The sequence below is a fragment of the Pituophis catenifer genome, unplaced genomic scaffold, assembly GCF_029215685.1.
Source record: "Pituophis catenifer annectens isolate HBS135680 unplaced genomic scaffold, rPitCat1.0.hap2 SCAF_1, whole genome shotgun sequence".
Classification (NCBI taxonomy): Eukaryota; Metazoa; Chordata; class Lepidosauria; order Squamata; family Colubridae; genus Pituophis; species Pituophis catenifer.
In genome coordinates this window covers 202,224,278-202,251,125 of record NW_027256881.1, presented here as the reverse complement: position 1 = coordinate 202,251,125, position 26,848 = coordinate 202,224,278, and the positions used below count along the sequence as shown (strand labels likewise).

The window sequence follows — 26,848 nt, the reverse complement described above, 5'->3', positions numbered from 1 at the left end:
TGTAGGGTACAGGCAACTTGGAAAACATCTTTTATACTGTATCAACCTTTCAGAAATACATCAGATTAGAATGATAAGGGCAATAAGGAAAAAAATAAATCCCTAATTGTTTAATTTCATTAACCTTGAAATTGCACATAATGTCTACTTAAGCAATAATCACCACTGAATCCAATGGGAGTTATTCCCAAGTAAATGTGTATGGAAATGCAGTAAAAGAAATGTAAGTCAAATAGGCATTTTTGCCAGATGAAAAGATATTGGTTCTATCTGTGTACTAAGATGTTGAGCAGACTATAATGATCTCTGAGTCTTAAGACAAATTTAGCATAGATTTATGTGATTATCCTTTCATAAAGCATCATTTAGTATATAAACGCATCCTTACCTTTATCCATGTCACTTTCAAAAGACAATTTCCTTCTTCGGAGTTTACCATTGTCTCCATCCGAATCATTTGTGGTCTGTCGCCTTATTGCAAGATCAGCCTTGAAAAAGAAGATGTCCATATAGTATATGATAGATTAAGACTTTATTTATACAACTCTTCGTTAGTTTACTTTGAGATGGATTCAGATCTCTACTGTCCATAAATGGAAGGGTACCTTCTATAGAAAGAAAGCTTTTCAATCATGGAAAGCTATTGATCCTAGAAAGTGGGGACGGAAAGTAATCTCTCTTCTTGGCCCCAAGTATGGTTCTACACTGTTGGAGGGTCAGGTTTCCCTAGCCCCCACAAAGAATAGGATATGGAGGATTCAGAGCAGTGGTGGGATCCTCCCGGTTTAACAACCGGTTTGGTGATCGCGCGCTTCGTGCAAGCACACAGTTTGAAGAAATCTTCACTTCCGAGTTTCTATGAAGGTGTCACACAATTGGCTCTGCCGCGCGAATCAGCTGAGGAGATAAAGGTAGGAAAATAACGCAGGCGGGCAGGAGGGCCCATCTGATCGTTGGGGTGAACCAGTTAGCTCCCAACTCATCGTCGGAGCTACCGGTTCGCTTGAACCAGTCCGAACCGGTAGAATTCCACCACTGATTCAGAGGGCTGGTGAAATGGTTTTTCTCCTACTTCTCCTAGAAAGAATAGAACATTCCAATGCCCAGCATTTTGTCTCTATGCAAAAAAAACAATAGTAGTAATTCCTTTTCTGAGTAAGACTCACTCATAATTTATAGATGTGTGGGTGATATTGAAGAGGAGATGTCTCTTTAAAAAAAAGAATGTTGATATAAGCACTAGAATGCTAAAGTCCCCTTTACATCTTGTTCTCTGAATTACTATTTAAAGTTGTTTATTCTTTTTAAAACAGAGTGTTCTCAAAAATAAGCTAGTGAAGAAAACAACCTCTTATAGATTGTTTATTACTTCAGACAGGAATGCAGTAGTAAATTATAATTAGCTATGATGTTTAATTACACAATAACAGCAATAAAAGTTGATCTACGTAACAATAAAGCAGACAAATTATATGCTCTTTTATCTTTCTCTAATTTTTCCTTCTATCATTGAGCCAATGACAGAGATGTGACTTTCATAGCTGAAAAAGCCACTTTTATTTTGGTAAGTGCCATTTCTTCAAATAATTATTTCTGCTCTTTGTCAAGAATTTCCAAGATATACATTTTTCACTAAACAGAAACATAACAAAACAAAACAAGAAAACAAAAGAGAATAGAAGATAGAAAAGAAAAGACTGATCACATCTGTCTTCTCAATACAGGAAAGATGTAGGCAAAAGTTCTTAGAGAAGTTTAGCGTGGTTTGCCCTTGCCTCCTTCCTATGGTTGAGAGAGAATGACTGGCCCAAGGTCACCAGCTGCCTTTTGCACAAAGAAACACATCGTCTCCCGGTTTCTAACCATTACATTATACTAGCTCTGTAGATGCCATTGTAGGGCGGAATTGTAGGGCGGAAAGGGACCTTGGAGGTCTTCTATCTAACACTCTGTCCAAGGTTTTGTTGTTGTTAGTTGCGAAGTCATGTTTGACCCATCGCAACCCCATGGACAATGTTCCTCCAGGCCTTCCTGTCCTCTATCATCCTCTGGAGCCCATTTAAGTTCACACCTACTGCTTCAGTGACTCCATCCAGCCACCTCATTCTCCGTCGTCCCCTTCTTCTTTTGCCCTCAATCTTTCCCAGCATTAGGCTTTTTTCCAGTGAGTCCTCCCTTCTCATTAGGTGGCCAAAGTATTTGAGTTTCATCTTCAGGATCTGGCCTTCTAAAGAGCAGTCAGGGTTGATTTCCACTAGGACTGACTGGTTGGATCGCCTTGCAGTCCAAGGGACTTGCAGGAAATGGTTGTCCAATCTTTTCTTGAAAACCTCCATCGATTAAGTGCCTTATATAACTTAAAATATTTATAATCTCCTTGACAGGAAATTTATCCTTAGTCCAGATTGGATCTCTCCTTAGTGAGCTTCCCCCCATTGCTTCTTGTCCTACCCTCAGGTGCTTTGAAGAATAAGTCATCCTCATGTTTAGTAAACCCACTGCTCAGTAAAATACAGATTACAATTTATAGCAGTTTTGCCTAATGTAGATATCCTCTAGATCAGCATTTCTCAAACTTGACAACTTTTAAAATGTGTGGATTTTTAAGATGAACTCCCTGAACTCCCCACCTAGCTCCAGATGTATGGACTTCAGCTTCTAAAATTCCCTAGTCAACTAGGAAATGCTGAGAATTTTAGAAACTTTTGCTTAATGCTATGGACGGAACCCACATTGGGGAAAGCTGATGTACAAAATGGTTATTGAACTTCTGTTTAACCTAACTTTTTTGTCTGACACTTCATTAAAATTTTAATGTTCCCCTGTTACTCTACAGATTTTACTAGGTCTAGTTAAGTGCTCCTCAATAATGGGTTTTAAAAAGATATATAATTTAACTCTCACTTCATGAGACCTTCATTCATCATATCATTTGCGTTTATATTGTAAATTCACTCTGCTTCCTTTTTGGGTTGACATGAATTCTTTATATTACAATTCTTTATATTCTTCCTCTTGTTTGGAGACTAAAAGGAAAGTTAGCACCTTTTTCCTCCCTAGAATCTTTCTGTGATTGCTGTGATCTTTAGATTCTCAAGGACCACCCATACACCCTAACCCATACAGGACCCATCCTCAATACATGGTTGACTAGTATCTGCCTGAATGAATCTAATGAAGGGGAGATTACCTATTTCTAGGTCATTGGTTCCACTATCAGCCTGCTTTTACTGCTAGGTACCATTTTCTAACTGTCTTCTGGAATCTGCTTTTTTGTAATGCAAATTAAATGTTTTTGCATCCTGCATGCTGAAATAAAAAGGTCATGATCGTCTATGTGACATCACATTAGAAGAGTACTATCATACCTCCTCTCAATGGACTTTTCTCATAGCTAAACACAGCAAGTTCCTTCAATTACTCTTCATAATTTCTAGTCTTCTAATTGCCTTCAGTACCCTTCTCCTATTCCATGGCTTGTAAAACTCTTGGCCCATGGGCCGGATGCGTCACGTGGTAGCCACGCCCATGCCCGGTTTAGCGAAGGGGGGAAAAGTCCCGATACATCCCGTGATGACATGAGTTTGACACCCCTATCCTATTCCTATTCCAATTCCAATGAATTCTGCTTAAATGTGTGATGCCAAGAACTGGATACAGGGCCTAAACTGGGGTTTTCCTCAGCAGCTGGTCATAGATGGAACTATAAGCAGCTTTTCTTTTGCATTCCCACTTAACTGATTACAATGGGCCTTAAAAATGTATCTGACGGTTAGTCTTCCTTTTTTTTCTTTCTGCTTTCAAGTAGCAAGGGAAAAAGTTGGGAAACGGGGCTGCGACAGGATGTTCAAATGAAGAACAATCTCATTCAGGAGAGGAAGTTGTATCCAACTGGACTCCAAGGACTGATAAATGTAAAGATGGCAGGGAGCAACGAACAAACCCTCCTCCCCACACACACACATTATATATGAGTAGAAGCAGTTTAAATTGTGGATGTCTAAGGAAAAACAGCCAAACACTGTTTAACATTTTGCTACTTATTGGAATCCAAATTTGACCACCTGAAACATCTAAGGTACTATGCTGCATGAATAGACGTTAGGGATACATCTAACCTGTATTGGGTCTAGAAATTGAGATGATGGAAACAGAAAAGAAGAAGAAATGTACTATATGCAAACTGAAGCAGAACTACAAGCAATGAGAAAAATATGGCTACTAGGATAATTTAGGTAGTAAACTGGAGCTATTACATTATAGATAAAATAGAGAGGGTGAGAGAGGGAGAGATAGAGAGCCATTGTCTTTACTGAGATTGAATTTTAGATTGTGGATACATTATTTCAAAAAATTGAGGAATGGAAAATCTCATTTATGATGTGCTTAGTTTCTAAATATGTCATGTAATAGAATTGCTGTTCTTTTCTCTGCTGGATATTAATATTACTGTATAACTGCTTTTTCCTACAGGTATCTATGTATCGATCTATGTATGTATCTATGATCAATATATCTGTGATCAAGCACCATGTTCTTCATGCTCTAGTCCCTTATCATGAAAATAAACAAGCAATGCAAAAGGAGAGAATTTTACTAGGGTTTTTTTCTTTGCTAATATTTATCTTTCATCAACAATTTTTATTATGGTGACAGAACACATTTTTCTTTCTTTTTTTTATCTTTCTAGACCAAGGGCGTCAAACTCAAGGCCCTGGGGCCAGATCCGGCCCGCGGGGTGCTTAGATCTGGCCCGTAGGGCCATCCTGAAAACAGCGAAGGACCGGCTCGCGGTGAGTCTGCAAGCGAAAACGGGGCTCGGAAGGGCTTCACGCGGCCCTCCCAAATTCTGTTTTCGTTGGCAGGGACTGCAGGAGGATCCCACCAGCCCTGCCCGGGCCACCACAGGTACCCCCGACACGAGTGACATTGAGCTGGCCATGCCCACCCTGGCCATGTCCACCTGGCCCCCCGAGGTCAAACACAACCCTGATGCAGCTCTCAATGAAATCGAGTTTGGCACCCCTGTTCTAGACAATTTGTAGATGTTGTTTTTGCCTTAATTTCATCCAGCTAGGAAGGAGGGAATGGCAAACCACTTCGGAAAACCTTGTCAAGAAAACTGCAGGGACTTGTCCAGGCAGTCTCTGAGATTGGACAGGACTGAACAGAATAAAAAGAAAAACCTCATTTTTATTGGGAAACAAAAAGATATCCAAACACTATAATTAACATACTTTTGCGTTTTCATGTCTCAAGTTGAAAGTGAGTTCTAAATTGGTGAGAAACAGGTCTGAAAATTCAGGATACATATCCAAAACTTCTAACAAGTCTTCTCGCTGGATTTTATGTAAGTCACAGTAGGTTAGTGCTCTCACATCTGCATTTGACTTTCCTGGTTTTGCATAAAGATGGACCATTTCTCCAAAAATATCATTTTTGCCTGTAATAATAATGGCACAGAAAAGCATGGTAATTACAAGAATTCACATTTGTCTCTCTCTTCTTAAAAAAGAAGACAGAAATGTCTAAAAATGATTGTTTAACCACCAGTTATTTATTTTTCCTGTAAAAATTTTTCTTCCTCTCTGGAAATCTCACTAACAACCGGAATGACACAATCCGCTGTCATTATAGTTTTTCCCACATTGACTTAATGGATGCTATTTACTGCGGAAGGTTGTTATTGCCTAAACAGAATTCATTGGGCTTTTACCTCTAGAGATCATTATTTATGATCCTCATAAAAGAGCCTTGTAAAACTTTGCGAGGAGCATATGATGATTCAAACCCTTGAAAGTAAGGATGGTTGAGTTCTGAAGAAGTCGAGGTGTGTGCTGGAAACATGTTCCTACCATCAGGCATTCATCAAGTTCTTGTGGGAAATTATGGCAATAATTGTTGGCAATCCCTAAAGGATGAGCACTGACGTTTCATCACTGTTATGCCTTTTCTCTATTTTGTTATTCGGAATATCTAGACAGTGGAGATGTATTTTTCTACTAGCATAGTAGTAGTGCACATCTGATCCTAATATAATTTAAGCTTAATTCTGTTTTGCTAAATTACAGTAGTTGCTTTTCTAAGAATCAGCGCCTAGGGTTGCTTTAACTGCTTGATGTAGGAGAAAAGGAGGCAGAGCTAGGGGAGTTAAATGTGTGATAAGCTTAGAGTTCTTACATTGCCGCAATCCAAATCCAACCCCTCTTGAATTCTATTGACTCTGATCTGGTGACAAATGAGGGACAACGGAATTCAAGAGAACTTGGACTTAGATCATTTGTGGCAATGTAAGGACTGTAAGCTGATGACATGTTTAACTCCACCCCTCCGCTCTGTCTGCTTTTCTGCACTTGATCACGTATTCCTTTTCTCTAAATTTTGCAGAATGTACATTTTATGAAAAGAAAAGGGGTTCATATTGGATTCAGTATGAGATTGATGGATATTCTCTTTTTATTCATTCTAATATGCAATACCGATTCTGCTCTTAAAAAGGAACAATTGCTGATCAAACCGTTAAACATTTCCAGAATTAATGGTATTTCTGAATGCTTACCGAGAATTGCTACAACCATGTCATTCTTGAGGATTTCAATGGAGCCTCGGGAAAGGAAGTAAAGTGCAGTCAGAACATCACCACAATGGACTAGTGTGTCCCCAGGAGGTGCATGAGTAGTCTTAAACTTCATAGCCAGAGCCCGGAGACACCCTTTACTCGCACCCTGGAAAGCTTTGCAGTTTTGAAGTAAGCTTTGGTTGAGGTGGAGACAGATATCAGCTTGCAAACATTCTGGAAACCCCTTTAGGACCTGATGAAGATAATGTAAGAGTTTAGTACAACCAAGCTGCTTGGCCTATAGTTTGGGAATATCATTTCCTTGTTCAATTGGGTGCCAAATAAACTGGCACTAGATCTGTAATACAACAGAGATCAAAATATAATCAGAAATTTGATTGGCAGCACTGATATGGGTAAAGGCATTCATGTTGGATATTGGTCACAGGATGTTCTTTTATTTAGCTAGCTGGATCAAAATAATCAGAATTGGATCTCTAACTACACACTATAGCTTGCTAGAAAGTGATTATGTCCAGAGTTGGATTCCTAATTTGATACATCACTGGCGATAAGCCTATCTTTTGGAGGGTAGGGCACGAGTTCTGGTTATGCTGAGATGGAATACCTATGCTCCCCAAGGACATTGGAAAGAGAGGAGACTGAACCTTACAAGGCACGATGTGAGAGGAGTGGAATGAATCATGAGTCATGTGAAGAGAGTAGGATGAAAAAAGATGTATGTTTCAGTGACTCAAAGACATGAAGCCAGATTGTGTTGGAAGAAAGAATCCTCTAGTCTTATCAAAGGAAACTGACTAATGATGCTGAAGCAATTCTTCAAAAAACATGTCTTACTTTTGCATTGGCTTCTGAGGAAATCCTCCCATTATGTCCCCCTTCCCTCCTGGGTAGCACTGATTCAGGCCAGGTCCAGGAAAAGCTTCCTTTTGAGGTTGTGGGGTTTTTTGTTTTTTTCCCCCTGATATAGGAAAAATGAGCAGACAGGGGATGCACAGAATTGACTTCACTTAATTGGAAGCTTTATGGAAGCAGCAGGACATCTGTTATTTGCTGCAGAAGACCAAGCTTGACGTAGGTTAAACGTCTCTGCTTTTAGAAGAAGCAAAGAATGCTTCTGCTTGTGGAGGTGGATCCTGATTAATGGAACAGCAGCAGGTAGGATCAATGAATCTAGTTCTTCCTTCCCTTGCTCCAACCTTGGCAACAGCAGTTCCTTTGATGCCGCTAACCTGCACTGAGACACTTCCTTTGATTGCTAATGGTCGCTTAACATGAATTATTTTGCTAGATCTGCTTCAAGGGATGAAAAATCCACACGCACACACACACAACCTGCCTTCTCTGATTATGAAAATGATCAATCCATCTCTGGTAACAACTCTTCGATGTCTCTGAAACCTGGCAGAGTCAAAGAGAGGATCCCACCAGTCATTCCCTTCCTTTGCATTTGCCCTGTTAAAAAGTATGCTTGCCGCTGGTTGTGGAGTTTTGAGGGCAGCTGAAAACCCTTTTGGCTGTTTTACTGGCGGTTTGCTTTTTTAAAAATATATATTCAAAGTTCTAAAACACCATTGCGGGCTCTCCAGAGGCAGAGCTGAGCTCCAAGAGAGGGACTGCAATTCCCTCTCAAACAATAGCTGCACGATCTGAACCTTGTACCTCTTACTTTCTTCCCTATATCACCTGTCTATTACGAAGGAGAGCTCAATCGAAGTGCAAAAGCTGAGAAGAAGAAGTACTTTTCAGCTTGTGACCCAAATAGAATGATGATCTATCTATCTACCACTTTAAAGGAATTTGATACTTTCGTATGTTCACATATTATATTTAATTGCATATTAATTAAATAATATAATTCCAGTGTTTAAAATTTCTAAGTTTTTGTTCCATTTCAGCACAACAAAGCAGCCATTTATGGATTCATAACCAAAACATTGATCCTATTTCTTCAGTTCTAATAAGCAAGATATGGAGGATTGTTACTTTTGACAGGAGAATGTCATTTCATCGAAGCAAAGCTATGAATTAAGAAATGACTTTACATAAATTAGACTTGTGCTGCAAAAGAACAAAAAAAAAATAATTATATACAAATTGCACTATTTAAAGTCTTAGGGCCAGGATGGCCATTTCAAAGTCCAGGAAACAAGAAACATGACACTGTGAGATTTCTATAGGTTTAGCAGAGTCAAGATTCCTTTTTTTTTTTTAAAAAAAAATGCACTGTTTGTATACAGGTAGTCCTCGACTGTACCATCCATTTGACAACCATTCGAAGTTATGATGGTGCTGAAAAAAGTGACTGTTGACGATCCTCATACTTATGACTATTTTGCAATGGCCATGGGGTCATGTCATCAAAATCGGGGTGCTTGGCAACTGGCATTTATTTACAATGGTTGCAGTATCTGAGGGTCATGCGATTGCCATTACAACTTTCCCAGAGGGTTTTTGACAAGCAAAGTCAATGGGAGGGAGCGGAGATTCACTGAACAGCTGCATGATTCACCTCATGACTGGGTCAAAAAAAGATCATCAAATCGGTCCTGTCTCACTTAATGGTGGCATCATTTAGAAACAGATGTCCCAGTCTCAGTTGTGGTCGTAAGTCGAAGACTACCTGTATGTGTTGTGATAACTGAATTCTGATTCTGGAACCTGAAGGGCTGCTCTAAGAACAAAAAGCCCTTCTCTCTTTCTCTCTCTCTCTCCCTCTCCTCCATTCCTGTTGAAGGACGGATTCTGATGCTTTCCCTAGGAACTCTTTCCTCCTTAAGTCTCCAGTATCAACTCTTGTACCATTCAAAAGGGCAAGTCCAAAACAGATTTTCAGGAGACATAAGGGCTATAAGGAGGGACGTGGTGGCTCAGTGGCTAAGACACTGAGCTTGTTGATCGAAAGGTCGGCAGTTCAGCAGTTCGAATCCCTAGTGCCACATAATGGGGTGAGCTCCCGTTATTTGTCCCACCTTCTGCCAACCTAGCAGTTCGAAAGCACGTAAAAAATGCAAGTAGAAAAATAGGGACCACCTTTGGTGGGAACGTAGCAGCATTCTGTGCACCTTTGGCATGTAGTCATGCTGGCCACATGATCACGGAGATATCTTCAGACAGAGCTGGCTCTTCGGCTTTGAAATGGAGATGAGCACCGCCCTGTAGAGTCAGGATTGACTAGCACATATGTGCAAGGGGAACCTTTACCTTTACTTTAAAGGCTATAAAGTGCAGGAAAAAAAAAACGGTTGAAAATGATCTTCCATCTGCAGAAGACACTCAATCTGGTTCCAGTCCAGAGAAACTTGGATCCAACTCAATGAGTTTTGTATTTTTAGAGTTCAAGCACCCTTAAAAAAAAGGGGGGGGGGCTTGCACATTGGATCCATTCAACTGTTTATGACAAGCTCCTAAGTACTTTTTAATCCTTTCCTATCCTAAGGATAAAGAACCAATGGAATAATCCAAAGCATGAGCACTCTCCTGAAGTAATAAAATGGGGCCCGAAGCACAGTTTCTTTTAGTTTCTCATCTTTGAAAAAACTGGTTTATCTCACCTTTCCTTAAATTTTAGATATGCTCCTTGACTTGAAAATTCACTTAATTTTCCTGCAACTTTTTTCTTGATATTTGGGATATATGAATGTGAAACTATTACCTGTGTAATTATTTTGCTAATAGTTATATTAAATACAAAATTTTTATATTTGTTTTAGTAATATATACACTTTTTTTCTGCGTATTTTATACTGGATGCTAGACTTGCTATGATTCTTGTAATTTTTTTACACATTGCTCTTCGAATAGAGAATTGCATTGCAAAATTCAGGGAAGTGCAACCTCCTTGAAGGCAACATTAAGTAATCTCACTTTAAAATCCAAAAGAAACAAATGCGATTCCCCACCCCCATCATTTCTTCCTTCTCATGTCATCTGCCTTCAATAGCATTCCTGCTTAGAACATTGTCACCACGTACAAAATTGGCAAAAGGGAAGAAATAACTTCAAACTAGGAGAGACTTCTTAGGCAGCTAGAAGTCAGCTATATCTAATAAACAACAGATGTAATTAACTTGGTTCTGCTTCTCTAAGCAATTAATCTGTACTTTTTTTTAATAGCCTGATCCTTAAAAAATGATAATTAAGGTTCAGCATTTGGGATTATAAACTTCTCCAGCAACATAATCTCATTTATTCTTTATTCAATTGTAGACAACCAGACCAATTCTAGCAGCATAACGTTTTTTTTAACCTTTGCTCAGTTGTCATCGGTTTCAACTGAATGTATGGATGTTTAGAATTGATCCCACAAATGACATAAAATACTGGACATTTTATAAAGTTATCTTTCCCATTAAAATACCTCTTTTCTTACAGAATATTTGGATGTATTTATCACATCGGTATACCACTAACTCTTGTGTTTTAAGATGGCTTTTTTTTGTAATAAAACACAAGGCACAATATAATTACAAAAACATATCAAATTATTGCAGCTAAAATGATAATCCTACTCAATTCCAGGTGACATCGTCCCTCAAAACCTGTCTGGAACAGTTCTCTTTTCATTGCTTTTCAAATAAGCACAGGGGTCAGGAGAAGGACTTGATCATTGAGAAACACTGGCTACGGATCACTAATGATCTCATTTTATTTTTATTTTTACACAAGGGATACACAGCATTCCTAACTGGGAGGAGTATATTGACTGGATCCAGGCTACCTGGAGAAGGAAGTCATATAGGTATCTGGGAGCCAAGTCATGAAAACTTTCAAGGTTAAAGCCATCACTTTTACAGTATGCAGAAAAATCTCTTGAAAGCTAATGCAGTGCCTGCAGTTTGGATGATATATGGCTGCAGAAGGTCTCACTTGCCAGCGTGGACAGCTGTATTCTGACCAATTACACTTTCTGAGTGGTCTTCAGGGGGACTCCCATGCAAAGAACACTGCAGTAGTTTATTCTGATGGTGATGAGGGCATTAGTTACAGCTTCCACATCTTCTCACTCAGGATAGGGATGACCTACTCTTTCAGAGAGTGCGTATTTTCCAATGTTAAATGGCAAAAGATGAGTAAGGAAGGCTGTAGTATTAAGCACTTTTATAAGAGAGTAAATTGCATTGTTTTTAACGGTTCTGCCATTACCAAAAGCCATGCTGTACAATATATATATATATATATATATATATATATATATATATATATATATATATATATATATATATATATATAGTTAATGATGAACGCAGGTCTGATCTGATGGAGCAATTTTATATATATATATATAATATATGTATGTATATAATATATATATGTATATAATATATGTATGTGTGTGTATATATATATAAGAAAATTGATATATATATATATATATATATATATATATATATATATATATATATATATATATATATATAAAATTGCTCCATCAGATCAGACCTGCGTTCATCATTAACTGTGGTAGTGATGTTGGGGATGGGAGAATAGCCAGAGATTCAGACACTGAAAATGTTAAAGGAAAATCTATACCCGTCAACCCAAATAAAGCCATAGAGAAATCCACCAAGAATGAATTTCTAAAGAAAACCTCAAGGTAGCGGCAGATATTTCTCTCTCTGGGTGCAAAGAGAAAATAATGCTCAGTTCCATTCAGTCGCCCCTACTCCACCCCAATGCAAGGGATTGTAGGGTCATTAAAAAGAAAAAGATATTTATTTATTATTTATTTTTTTCCCTTAGAGAGAGGCTCTGAGGAGTAACTTCTTTTATGGCCTGTTATTGTTGGAGTTGAAGAATTTTGTTTTGGGTCTGTTTATGAAACATTCTGGCTGTGGGCATGGAGGATGAAATCACTCTCTTCCAAAATCATTTCTTTCCTGCCTCTCAACTTTCTTCTATGGTTTTTTTAGTCTTGATGAGCACAAATCAGTGGCTTTCACTCAGGAGGGAGAAAGAAAGAAAGAATAGCCTTTAGCGCACATGTATTCCCTCCCAGTTATATTTTTCAAGCTTCCAAGCTAATGAGCTGCAGTGGCACAGTGGTTAGAGTGCAGTACTACAGGCTACTTCTGCTGATCACCGGCTGCCAGCAATTTGGCAGTTCGAATTGCTCCAGGGTCAAGGTTGACTCAGCCTTCCATCCTTCCAAGCTCGGTAGAATGAGGACCCAGATTGTTGGGGGCAATATACTGACTCTGTAAACCGCTTAGAGAGGGCTGTAGAGCACTATGAAGCAGTATATAAGTCTAAGTGCTATTGCTATTGCTTAGCGGGCATAAGATGCATAAGATGAGATGGAAAGACCTAAATCCCCTTTTCTGTTTCCCACCCTATCTTATAAAGTTTTTACTGTTTGTTTGAATTCTGCTTAAGAACCATAGAAACCATAATATTTCTCTTACTTTTCAGTAGTACACAGACCAAAACCATGCAATTTCTTCCAAGTGAACAGGGCAGAGAGGGATTTTTATTGGGAAAGGGTTGGCAGTAGCATCTTCTTCTGAGTTGTGGGTAGGTAAATAGTAGGGTTGTGGAAAAGAGTTGGGAGTCCCTTTATAGAAGCCCAAAGGACCCAGCCTACCATATTCCATGGGTACATACTCAGATGCACCCCATTACAAGTGGTCATTCCCGATTTTTTATGTTTGATGTACACAAGAGTGTCTCTTCCTGCCCTTCCCAATCAAAATAAGTTGCTCAAAGTGGCTAAGAAATTATGTATGTTACATAGGATACAAAACGAGCCTTGGTAGTACAGTGGTCTAAGGCACCCTGTTATTAAGCTGGTTATTAAGATCAGCTGCCTGCAATTACTGCAGGTTCGAATCTCGCCAAGGCTCAAGGTTGACTCAGCCTTCCATCCTTTCTAAGGTAGGTAAATTGAGGACCCAGTTGTGGGGGCAATAAGCTGACTTTGTATAAATATACAAAAGAATGAAGGCTATTGCTGAGCACATTGTAAGCTGCCCTGAGTCTCCGGAGAAGGGTGGCATATAAATCAAAAAAATTTTTTTTTTAAAAAAAACCTATTGTAATTAGCACAAGATTGTCAGATGAAAAAAGAGTACAGAATCAGGAGGGAAAAAGACCATTTAGATTACAGTGACTCTAACATTTTTTTAAAAAAAGAATGGTATTTAAGTAGAAATGTTTTTCTACTTAACTTCACAGAGGTGACTTCATAGAGGAAGACAGAAACGGAAGAAGAAATCCTAACTTCTTGGGGCAGTGAGTTCTTTCTTTAGGGCTCTGCAGAAAGCACTTGCCATTGAAACTGTATATACACTGATTTTATGAGAAATAGATTGTAAGGATCAATATATGTGATTTGAAGAGAGGAAAGCAGAACCTTTGCACTATATTTTAGCACTCCTTAGAACAGATCATTGTTTTTTATACTTCAAATAAGGATTGTATCACTGCTGTTAAGCTCAATACAACCTTATTTCTCAGTTGCAATAACACTGCATTGCAGAGGAAATTCATTTTTTTTTATCTGTCTGCCAGTATTTAGAAGGCTGATTCAGTGACAAAACTGAAAATACCAGAGGTAATAATATCTGACCCTTCATTCCATCTGTATCTGATTCTGCAAAATTGGAAGATGGCATATAGAAGGTGATGATGGAGATGAAGACAGACATTCCATAATGCTCAAAGGATGAAAATTCAGTTATACACTGAGGTAGAAATATGGCTTACTTTATAAGTTAATAAAAAAGAAAGGAAGATATGTTAAAAGGAATCTCTCATAAGGAATTACATTTAATATGAATTTTATTTCAGTATACTACTGCCTTCCAGTAGTGACATCCATAGAACTGGTGAAGGCTGGAAGAAAGGGCTTGAATCTTAAACAGTGTACTATCTACCAGAACTGTCACAAAATATTTGCATTCTGATCATAAAATAAAACTTTTTTTAATAAGTCTTCTTCATAAACTTTTCCATAAATCAAATGGTCTGTTTTCCAAATTACGTTGATTTGATTGTGGTATTTGAAGTAAACACTCATATTTACTTGTTAATAAACCCTATCCAATCTCCATGGGCTTACACTGAGAATAGAATGCTTAGGAGTGCAGCCTTAGGCAGCAAGGTGAAAATTTTCATCTATTTATTGGGTGGTTTAGCTGTGAAATTCAACAAGTTTATCAGTTCTTCTTTTTAACAAAGAAGGTACTTTAGTTACTGATAAAGAGTCATCTCAGTAACTAACCTTTGCCTTCAAAATCTGGCATGATGTGGCACAGTCATAAAGGTATAAATACAAGCATTCCAATGACCATCATTTTTCCCCACTTATCATTTCAATTGTCCCCCAATGTGGTTTTTCCCTTCGATATTTGTGAGGATTCACTGGTTTGACCACATTACACTTTACAATATCTTATTATTCTTTCTTTTTGCATTATACCATACCAGAGAGCCTTTTGGCATCAGAAGATGGCTATCTAAGCCTTTTGAAACATAAATATCATTTTATAGGAATATACTCAGAAAATCAGACAGGTCTAAATTGGGTTATGTAAAATTGTGCTATTATTGTACATCATTCAGCAGTCAGGTAAGGGTATAAAGGGATTTCTAGGTAGTAAAGGTGGGTCAAAATTATGAATTACAATGGATATTGCTGTATCTATTATATAAAAGAATTCACAAACCAGCATGACTAAGGCATTCCACTAACATTTAAAAAAACTAAAATATGTTCACAATCCGCTAAAATGTATTTTACATTTTAATCTTCCTAAGAAGATTAAATATCAGTAATATCAGTTTGGTTGACTTGATGTATGGAAGACCATGAGAGCATGAAAATTAGGAAAGGAAACACACATATGATTCTCCTCCAGATTGTGTCTTTATAATGAACAGCATGCAAACTAATCAATGCTGAATGGATACAGCAAAGTAAACAAAATGAACCGAAGTGAATTGGAATTATAATATACTCAATCTGATATACTGATAGAGAATTAGAAGGAGACGTGCAAACATTTTTTGCATTTCTTTGATTTAGGCCCACCTGACTCCAAATGCAGCTCACAATTTAACAAAGAAAAGAAAATACAATGCCATTCAAAAATGATACAACAGTTAAAAAAAACACTTAAATAAATAACAGCAGATAAAAAGCAAGATGGCGCATCCAGCCAACACAGTACTCATCAGAGGCTCCAACCATTTTAGCTTAAGGCCTGGGAGAAAGGTAGATCTTTAAGTCCTCTAGAAAGGGGATAGTTCCCATTGTGAGATCCTTGGTGTTCTCTGAGATTGGTTATTTCCTTGTAGATGTTTCATTATCAAAATAGGTTAACATCATCAGGCACTGATGATGTAATCTAGTTTGGTAATGAAATGTACATTACTAAATGTATAGTTTTTGTAGTATTTGAAGAATGCTATCATTTCCTCCCTTAGTTTCCTCAGTCTTTCTTCATAGGAATTAACTTGTAGTTTCCTGATCAGGCCCATTGCCCTTCTCAGAACTTGTTCTGGTTTGTCGGAATTCTTCTTTAATCCTTTTTTAAAATATGATACATAGGTGGGGTCTAATCAGTGTTGAACAAAGTGGAAATATTTCTTCTGGTGTTTTGGAAAGTCTGTTTCTACGGTTCTACGTTCTTCACGCAATTGATTCACCTTCAGTCTGCAGTCAATCCCTGTTCCAAAATGAATTTTACAGGTGCTGTTATCAGACAGGCATTCCTCAGTTTATATTTGTGTGTCTTAGTCCTATTTCCCAAGTATATTATTTGTTTTGTTTGTACCTGTCTGTGTTATTTTCCCCCCCAGATCATGTCTCTAATCTATTCCAAATTTCACTTGTCTTCCAGAGTACTTGATAATTTTATGTCATCTGAGAAGCATTTTTCATTAAAATACTGAATAGTGCCAAATGTGAGATTCAAAAAAAATGCATCTCATAAATATCTCACTTTATTTTTATGAGAAATCTCTGATGAGAACCTATTAAGAATGACTTTTATGCCAGCCATTTATTCACTTTAATTGGCATGCCATTCAAGTCATGATTAAATAGCTTGTTAATGATAATATTGTGGGATACTTTATCAAATGTTTTGGTGAAATCAAGGTATGTATACAGTATTCCCACAGCCGGTTAAATAAGGCCAGTCTGCCAAGGCTTTTCCTTGATAAAATTTTGTGTGGTGATTTTTAATAAGTTTGCCTTGTTTTCTATGATCTGTTCTAGAGTTTTCCAGAAATTGTGGTAGGTTGACTAACTCTAGTTCCCTACATTCTCTCTTCATTTTGAAGTTGGGGACACTTGTTTTCCATTGGTCATCTGGTAGGTCATCTACTCACTAGTGGTCCTCCAAATGAAAACCTAAAAATCTGTTCTTTTTCAGAATTTGGACTGTGATTAAAGTAAATCCCAAATCCTGTTCGTCCAAACATAACACACATCATGTTATTAGTAGCACAAATTTTGAAAAGAGTCGTCTACATTGAAATATATAACAAAAGAAAAGGAGAGATGACGTAAAATAAAAAAGTGTTTAAAAAAATGAATTATATTCTCAGCCTATCTCAGTTCGAAGATACCATTCTTTGGATCGATCAGTGATTTGGAATAAAGTAAGGAAAAAGTATTAACTTCTCTATTTACAATAAATATGTCACAAAGCTTTATTTTCATAAACCTGTTGCACCTGATCCAGTATTTTATTCATTTTTAATTTTTTTTTTATTCCAATGTAATAACATTAACACTTTAAAAAGCATTTTAAATAACCCTTCATAATATTAACAGTGAATATAATTACACAAAGCATGCATTAACTTTTCACAGCAGGAACTAATCTTTCTTTAGACTAGACTAGACTCAGTTTTCATAATTCATCCTGGCTACAAATATCTTGGGCGATCCCCTTTGAATCTCAGAAAGTCTGCTAATTGCTACTGATGACAGGTGACAGATTCTTCATGATCAATTACCATGCATGCTCAAATGATTAAAAGAACATGTGAGTTCAACATGTGAGTTCATCTGCAAATGGATCTAAGAGAAATATTTTTTTTAAATGTTTGCTACTAACATGCACATAAGTGAGAGTGAAAAAACACTAACACAACCAAAAGCATAGAGTGATAGGCATGATGGCTTTATTCAGAATTGTGGGGCTAAACCATAGACCATGAATATGGCACCTTCAAAATATTTTTCAATTTAGATTTCAGGTTGTTGGGTTTTTTTGGTTTTTGGTTGCCCAAACCTGATTTTGCCCTTCAATTTATCAATCACATTGCTTAATAAGAAAAAAAAAGCTATTTGAAAGAGAAATCATTAAAATAAAATTTAATCTCAACAGTTAACATGGGATATTCAATTTTACACTGGAATTAAATTGGATATATAAATACCTCCTGCTCTTACCAGTGAGTGGTGTTATTCCATGTATTAAGGTATGAAGCAGACAAGAAAAAGATAAATCTTTCATAAGTACAACATATAAAAAACAGTTGGAACAACAACCTTGCATTAAAAGTCATTTGGTTATTTTCCTAAATATATGGAATTTTATGAGCATAAGAAGTACCATATTACAAAATGCTGCTGAATTATGTTTACTGCTGCATTTCGATTTGAAGCAGGAATCTCATACCTGTTCACGTACATGCAATAGCAAGTAGAGTGGTAACTGACATCCCACCCAGTATACTGATGAATATGAGATAAGAAGCCATTTAAGATTGCTTTTCGATACACCAAATCTTACACCTTGTACTATTCAGTTGTATGCTCCTGGGCCTTCTAAAGAACCTTTTGGAATCAGTTATGAAACTCTGCACAGTTCCATGAAGCTATTTCTGTTTATAGCTCACGATAACATACAACTTCAATATCTTCCATGTGATCTTGTTTAAACCGATTTTCATTGCAGCATTTATAGCTTCAAAGGTAGGAGTCAGTACTGTAGTCTTACGTGGAAGGCCTCATGGGATATTAGGTTTTTCTTGAAGAAAGTGAACTGTGAGCCTGCAGTGCATTCCCACAATGATGGAAAACGGTGGCTCTGATTAGAGTCGTAGATGATTAGATCGACTGTGAGAACAGGGCCATTAAAACACATTTGAGCCATTGCTTTATATCAATATCAATATCAATGCATTAATTGTAGTTTAAAAGGTGATTTTCAACACACCCAAGAATTTAGGTAGGTTTACCTGATGGGGTTTGGAAGTCTCATGTGCTGTACAGCAAACAGCTTTGGAGACCTGCTTCAATTTCAGAAATGGATGGTTGTTTTTAAAAATGTAACGAATGGCTCCATTTTGAGAAAAAAAATGGGCATGGCTTCCCTCATCCATTCATTTACCCATGGACTAGATGACCTACAAGGTTCCTTCCAACTTTGTTAATCTGTTAATTTGCTTTTTATTTAAACTAGAATGCAATTATTTTATCAGGGGTCTGTCAGAGTATATTCATGAACTGGAATAGGGCATAGCAACAGGTCAGCCAATGAGGGCAGTTTAGTAACTGAAACATAGTGTTTGTTGTATGGGGCCGTAAGAGACAGTTTGGAGCCTGGGTGTGGCTTAACTGTTCTGTATATAAGCTTGAGGGCACTAGCTTCTCTCTCCTCCATTTTGCCTTCTCCATTTTGTGCTGTGTTTGTACTTGCTATTTCTCTTCTCTACAACGTGGAAAAACCTACAATGGTATTGTATATAAAGACATTTTCTTATGTAGTTGAATCCTGCAGAATTATTTAATTGTGACTGATTGTGTGTGCTGCAACAAACTCTGACAGGGTCCTTGGTGCTCCCTGAGCTTGGTTGTTTCCTTGCAGACATTTCATTATCCAAACTAGGTAACATCACCAGTGCTGGACTACCAAGCTCAGAGGGTACCAAGGACCCCTCATTTCAACCCCGAGCTACAAATATTATTCTTTACTGGTAACTATTTTATACTTTGTTGGATCCAAATCTTGACCAGATGGGTCGATTTTACCTCAGCAAAGTCCTTTAGTATCGGTGGTGTTTGGATCAGACTTAAAGCAGGTTAATTTAGGATTATACTGCATATTTTATAAATATGTATACTCCTCTCCTCTGTAGAAATACTTGATTTTACTGAAATGCACCTTTGGATGTGACAGTTAAAAGCAGAAGAACATTGGAACATGATAGATATTTTACTGTATGTTTTTTTTAAAATTAAAAATATTGCACGTGCATATTTTTGTGTATGTAGACACCCCTAACGGCTACTCTGGAAAAACAGCTAAGTGCGTATTATAACCTGGAATGAGCAAAAAGGAAGGATTATCTCCTCACTTTGGGATTCTTCTTTCAATTGCTGCTTTTGAGTTGGCTTTCCATTGAAAAAAAGAAAAGGACATATGTAATTACAAATTATATGGTATAATTTGACCTTTAAGCATCTTCCTCAAGGCATGTAGAATGGTATTTCCATCATCCATGGAATATATTTTGGCACTATGTATGAAGTTATGTTACTTTCAGCAAAAAAACCTGCAGTTATCATTTTATGGAGCAAGGCTTGATTTTTAAGCAATTCTAGAATAATTGCTCATGCAATTTTTTTTCAAAGAGATTTTGTATACATAATTGAAAGATCTACAGGTTACTTCTTCCAGTCAAAACTGGCTGTTTTCCAAAGTATTATGCTACAGCGTCTTGATATTTATTTATTAAAACAATATATATGGCTGCCCATCTCCCAATACAATTCAGGGCCAAGGGCTAAGAAAACATAAAACCACAGAAAACAATAACTAACAGAGAGTTAAGTGTGGTTAGGGTTGGAAATAAAGCCTTCTACTACCATCAAGCTTGATTTTCTTTCTTTTCTATTTGGGTTTGTACATGTTTGTGTGCAATTGTTGCTAAAAGCAAACGTACATACCATGTTCATGTCGATGCCATTGGTGTACGTCCACGCATGCTGGAAATATTCTTCGAGCCTCTGCCTCAATGGGTTGGGAATCTGATGAAAGCGAATGAACTCTTTCACACGTAGCATCTGCATGTGATACCGTGCCGTTCCAGAATATAGTCTTTGGATTATTGCAGATACGTTTCCAAAAATGCTTGCATACATTAATGCTGGGGTTAAAATAAAAGAAGAAAAACAAGCGGTTGGCTAATACAAAATTACCTATATAGCTCAAAATATGTGCAACACAATAGTTTTCAACCCCCCCGCCATTTTACAGAGGAGGCCACTGAAAGGGACACATGCCTCTTGCCACTTACATAAATTTGCAAAAACTGGGAAACAATGATTGTCCCAATTAAGTATGCAGCCGTGGCCACTTGTCCAGGCGCCACATAGAGGCATTGGATCATGCATCATGTTATGAAAACCTAATGCTCCATTTCTAAAAATATGCCAGGTATAAGAAGTACCCAAAGTTGTTTACAATTACTGGATGAATCACTCTGCCTAAAGCCAATGGGACAATTCCTACAAAGCTGCAATTTACAGTACTTCTAACGTGTTCCAACATGCATCAGTAACAAAAAATTCAGATATGCTATTAAATATAGGATCAAGTTATTTTTTTCAACAACACTGTGAGAGAAAAAAAATAAATTTTCCTCCAAATATGTGCCAACCAGTATCTTTATTTGGCTGTCTTATGTCAAGAATGCTGCTCTGCTTTTTTTCCCCCTCCTCCTGGCATGGTCCTGCTCAATTATGCCAACTACTCAGACCCAGGCTGACTAACCTCTCCCACCAGTCAACAATGATGGACTGTAATATTACCCTGGCTTGGTTTTTAATAGTTTAATGATGAAATAAGTCATATAAGAGGCCAAACAACATTAAGTATTTAAAACAGTTGGTCAGAAGAGAAGTTCTGTTTTTCATTGGACTGCGTCCAACAGAGTTCTGGCTGCGCAAGTGGATTTTCCTTTAGTTGCCCTCAACTTTGCTTCAGAGGAATCTACTAAATGGAGTAGATTTGGGAGTAGACAGGGCAAGGCCCTGAAAGAGCCCGGTGGCGCAGCAGACTAATAGCCTATTATTATCATTCAGCTGCCTGCAATTACTGCTAGTTCGAATCTCCCCAGGCTCAAGGTTGACTCAGCCTTCCATCCTTTCTAAGGTAGGTAAATTGAGGACCCAGTTTGTGGGGGCAATATGCTGACTTTGTATAAATATACAAAAGTATGAAGGCTATTGCTTAAAGCACTGTAAGCCGCCCTGAGTCTCCGTAGAAGGGTGGCATATAAATCAAATAAAAAAAAAAAAGATGAATCCAGTATAATCAGTCCCCAATAGATACAAATTGCTGAAATATTAGAAAATTGGAGCAGACTATTTCTAGTCTCATGATATACAATTTGCCTACAAATATTTTGGGTTCGGTTCTTGCCATCAAATATACCTAATAACCTGGAGATTCTTACATGCTAATCAGTAAATGTAAACACTATTTATTCCAATCATCTAGTTGCTCAAGTCTGCATGACCACAAACAACAAGAAATATGCCTGGCTAAAATATAGATGACCTCATTTATGATTCAGTTTGTTCTGCAAAGTATTGTACTGACTTTGTGGATTTGAACACATACTTGGAACATGTACCTATTTGCACTGAGTTTAGTTTCACCAGACTGACATCTAACTTCACCTTTAAAGCACTTAATGTTGCTTGGATTATACATGTCCTTAAAATGCTCCAAAAAAGCTAAACAGAAAAGGACATAAAGGTGGCATGAAGTCACAAAGAAAGCATTCAATGCTGTGGTTGTGGAAAGTTCTTTTTTTTTTTAAGTCTCCTGTAGTCTTCTCCATAATTGGTTTGGATAAAGGTAATGGAAAAAAGGTGGCAAGTATAGATAAAACACCACACACCACTTTGCAATATTACAACAGTTCTATGATGTGTCACCGCTGAGGCAACCAATTTTAGGACTGAACCATTTTTCTCGTCTTTTTAAAACACATTCCAGTTCCATTGATATTTGTAACTGTTTGCCATTTTTTTTAGAGCAGAGTGAGCAATTTATTTTTGGTTTGCCTGCCCTGGTTAAGGGCAATTGTGGTATAACCAAGCTTTTTATAAAATTACTTAATGTCAATCCCCTAAAACAGAGACTGGTGCAACAGTAATATTGGTCAGGTTAATTTGCCTCTAAATCCTCACAAGTAGGGGGAAAAAAGTTTTGGGAGGTGTCCATATTTAGGGAGCTCAAGGGGTGTCATAAGTCATTTTAAACTACCTTCCAAGCACCAACTACCTTCCAAGGCTTGAACAACCAAATCCACATGTAGAGTTGAAACTAGCTACTTTATTGTCTTATGCCCTATTCACAGGAATCTTTCCAGACTGACAACTTGTCCCTGGGAAAGGCTAGATAAAGTACAACAACGTTTGGTGGAGGGTGTGTGTATCTTAGACCTTGCCCTCTTGTGCTTATGTAATGATTACAGACTAATTCCCTGTTTGACCGCTTCTCCCAACTGGGACAGTTGTTCTCCTACACTTCCCGATGCAAAAAAATATCTGAATAATTCCTTTTTTTTTTCCTTTGGAGGGAGGAGGGTTGTTATTGTTCTTGAGAAGTAGAATTAGGGTGCTAGGAGGCCACATGTGGCATAGGGGCCACAGGATCTTTACTTCAAGATCTTTAAGCTTTAGAGACATAGGCAATGAATATAGGGAGGTCTCCTCTAAGACTGTCATGATGTAAATATTGTGGCATAGAATTATCATTCCCTAGGATATAATATTCACATTCCTGATCTATTCAAGGCACCAAGGCTTTTTTTTGCATTTTTTAGTCCCCTCCCTTCAACTCTTAGTTAAAGTTAGTGGATTTACATCTGAATAATATGAGTGGATAGAAGAAGTAAAGAATCAATTTACAGGGAAAAATGGATGAAGTGTAATGTGATTTCTTCCCCCATGCACAACCCTTTTCTGTCTTGATGACACCTATTTCCTGATTCCTCCCAGAAAATCTCTGTAGTTTTCAGTTCAAATGAAAATAGGTTTTTTTCCCCCCTAAGTCCTGCTGAATCGTGTTGGGAAGGTGGGGTCCATTTCTGTTTTCTTTCAACAAGAGGAAGTTATACTATCATATCTGACACTGTCTAATTCTCATCTGGAGGTATGACAGAAGTATGAGGGGTCTTGAATTTGCAAATCTTTAGTCATTCCTATATGTCCCAGCTGATCCCATTTTGGGGTAGCTCCTCTGGAGTGGCCTCTTGTTCCACTCAGAGATTTGTTTTCTTTGTCCATTAAAGGACACACCCATAGTATTCAAGACCTTTTGATATACCCTTTTAGGGACGACAGGATTACATTATTTATTTCAGTTTAAAAATTTTTGTTAGTCTAAATAAGCAATAGCTGTAATATTATTTTATCATTCTTGTACGTGGGTACAATTTTGGACACAATGGTACAAACAATTCTTGTATTTTCAAAGAGTAGGGTGGAGGAAGCTACTGTTCTAAAATATTGTGTTAAAGCCAGAATATTTAAGTGAAATATTACCTTAATTACAGATACCTAATTTTATATTTCATTAAAATATACAAGGATTGCATAGCACCTATAGGGCAATGCTTAGAAAATATTAGCCACTTAGAAAAGTTGCTTCAAATTCTTCATGGAAAACTATAAAATGGGGTGTATATTATGTAATGATCATTTGTAATTTATGGTATCTAATATAACAAAATGAGAGTGTACTATTTTTACTGCCTTGCAGAAATGAAAAAGGCAGAGGAATGCAGAAAGTCGATTATGTATAAAGTTTAGATATGTCATTGACTGAGAGTTATTCTTGAGGGTTATTTATTTATTTATTAAATTAATAATAAAATTAAATAACAGGGTTATTTATTTATTTATTTATTACATTTATTTGCTGCCTATCTCACCGCAGGGCAACTCTGGGAGACTTGCAATTAAGACTCTTTGTGTTAGAAGGTTCTATTAGGTCAGGGGTGTCAAACTCAAGGCCTGGGGGCCGGAACCAGCCCATGGGGTGCTTAGATCTGGCCCACAGGGCCACCCTGTAAACAGCGAAGGACTAGTCTGTGGTGCCTCTGCCAGCAAAAACGGAGCTTGGAAGGGCCACTTTGTTTTCACTGACGGAGGGTTGCAGGAGGCTGTCACAGCTGAAAACGGAGCTTCGGAGATCAATTTCACTGCAGATAGTCAAATTAAAGCATCACCTTTGACTGTGCCGATATGATGTACCCAATAAACAGGATTTTTGAGGAAGCTAAGGCCTCAGAGTCTTGAATTGGTTGGGAGCATTACTCGGAACCATGACATTAAGATTTTCAGCTCTTTTCTCTAAGCTAGGGAAAATGTTTTTTTACAGTCCCAGAAATTAATGCTGTGATATCCCAGTTGATATATAGCTCTCCATTAATGAGTACCCTTTGAATAAACATTAAACTGCATATTTGTCCATTTTATTATCATGCCATCCAGCCCACACTTAAATGGTTTGTTAATAGGTCAGGGTATTTTATCAAATATCCAGGCAACGGTTTTCTTGTGAGAGAGTATAGCAATAGCACTTAGACTTATATACCGCTTCATAGTGCTTTTACAGCCCTCTGGTTTACAGAGTCAGCTGATTGCCCCCAACAATCTGGGTCCTCATTTTACCCACCTCGGAGGGATGGAAGGCTGAGTCAACCTTGAGCCTGGTGAGATTTGAACTGCCAAACTGCCGCTAGCAGTCAGCTGAAGTAGCCTGCAGTGCTGCACTCTAACCACTGCGCCATCTTGGCTATGGAAGTGAAAGTAGATTTTTAAGAAACGGAATAGAAAGAGTCTTGATGCTTTTGGACCATAGTGCTACAGAAGACTTCTGAGAAGGTCATGGATAGCTAAGAAAACAATAATTGAACAAATCAATCAGGGTTCTCACTCAAGGTACAGATGACCAGACTCAATTACTATACTTCAGACACATCACACAAAGAACTAGCTCTCTCAAGAAGTCCATACCGAAAGGTGAAAGAAAAGAGCAGAAGAGGACAACTAGCAAGGTGGATGGACTCAATTACAGCAATATTGCATGTCTGTTGGAAGATCTAAAAAACTAGGTTAGGGGATAGATCATCCTAGAGAAGAGAATGTGGTCATTAAGCATCAACGCTAACTCAATGGCATAATCATTTTATTAAATGCTTTGATAAAATCAAGCTCTGTTGCATTTATAGGACTCCCAACAATTTATTACTAAGGAAGTTAATCAAAAAATTAATGTCGATGGTTGCCTTAATTTTTGATACATTTATGCGGTCATCTGGGAAGTAATACATTATTTTCAGAGTGTTTATAGATTATTTTTATGATTCACTGCAATTTTTTTAGGCATCAATGTCAGAGTAACTGACCGCTGTTTCTTTTCTCTCTTTTTAAGATGGGGACAATATTTGGCATCTTTTCTCTCTTTTTAAGATGGGGACAATATTTGGCATCTCAAATTCCCTAAAGCTTTATTTGTTCTCTAGGATTTCTCAAAGATAATGGAGAAAAATCCAGCCAACTCACTCAAACAGGCTTTCAAAGTTCTGTCACTGAATCCTATTTCAATAAAGTAAAATCTCCAGCAAGACCTCTACAATCTGTTTCCTGATTTGTCCTATTTGTCCACCAACAATGCTGCCACCCTTCAAAAAGACCTCTACTTTGTGTCGGAATGGTCAAAAAATTAGCAACTCCAAATCTCAACCAACAAATGCTCTGTCTTACACATTGGCAAAAAGAATCAGAACACAAAATACAAGCTGAGTTGACACGACCTTGTAGATGACCCTCACTCTTTCAAGGACCTCGGAGTACTCATATCAAATGATCTAAGTGCCAAAGCTCACTGTAACAACATCATCAAAAAGGCATTAAGGGTTGTAAACCTAATCTTGCATAGCTTCTTCTCCAGTAATATTACAATGCAGAGCATACAAAACATTTGCTAGACCAATTCTTGAATACAGCTCATCTGTCTGGAATCCGCACTGCATATTGGACATTAATACAATTGAACATGTCCAGAAATATTTCACAAGAAGAGTCCTCCACTCCTCTGCTCGCAACAAAATACCTTATGCCACCAGACTTGAAATTTTGGGCTTAGAAAATTTAGAACTACACTGCCTTCGGTGTGATCTAAGCATAGCTCATAAAATCATCTGCTACAATGTCCTACCTGTCAATGACTACTTTAGCTTCAACCTAAAGTAGTTACAATACACGAGCACACAATAGATACAAAC

At 37.6% G+C, this 26,848-nt stretch overlaps 1 protein-coding gene across 1 annotated transcript in view; it reads right to left on the bottom strand.

Annotated features, from left to right (window-relative positions):
- The window catches only part of KCNH7 (potassium voltage-gated channel subfamily H member 7), a 345,986-nt gene that overhangs the window by 32,295 nt on the left and 286,843 nt on the right, over positions 1-26,848 (bottom strand). The window contains exons 9-12 of the mRNA XM_070956966.1: positions 20,490-20,689; positions 6,560-6,812; positions 5,238-5,443; positions 389-488 (exon numbers count right to left, since the gene is read on the bottom strand). Coding sequence (XP_070813067.1) covers positions 389-488; positions 5,238-5,443; positions 6,560-6,812; positions 20,490-20,689 — 759 coding nt within the window. The remainder of the gene's footprint in view (positions 1-388; positions 489-5,237; positions 5,444-6,559; positions 6,813-20,489; positions 20,690-26,848) is intronic.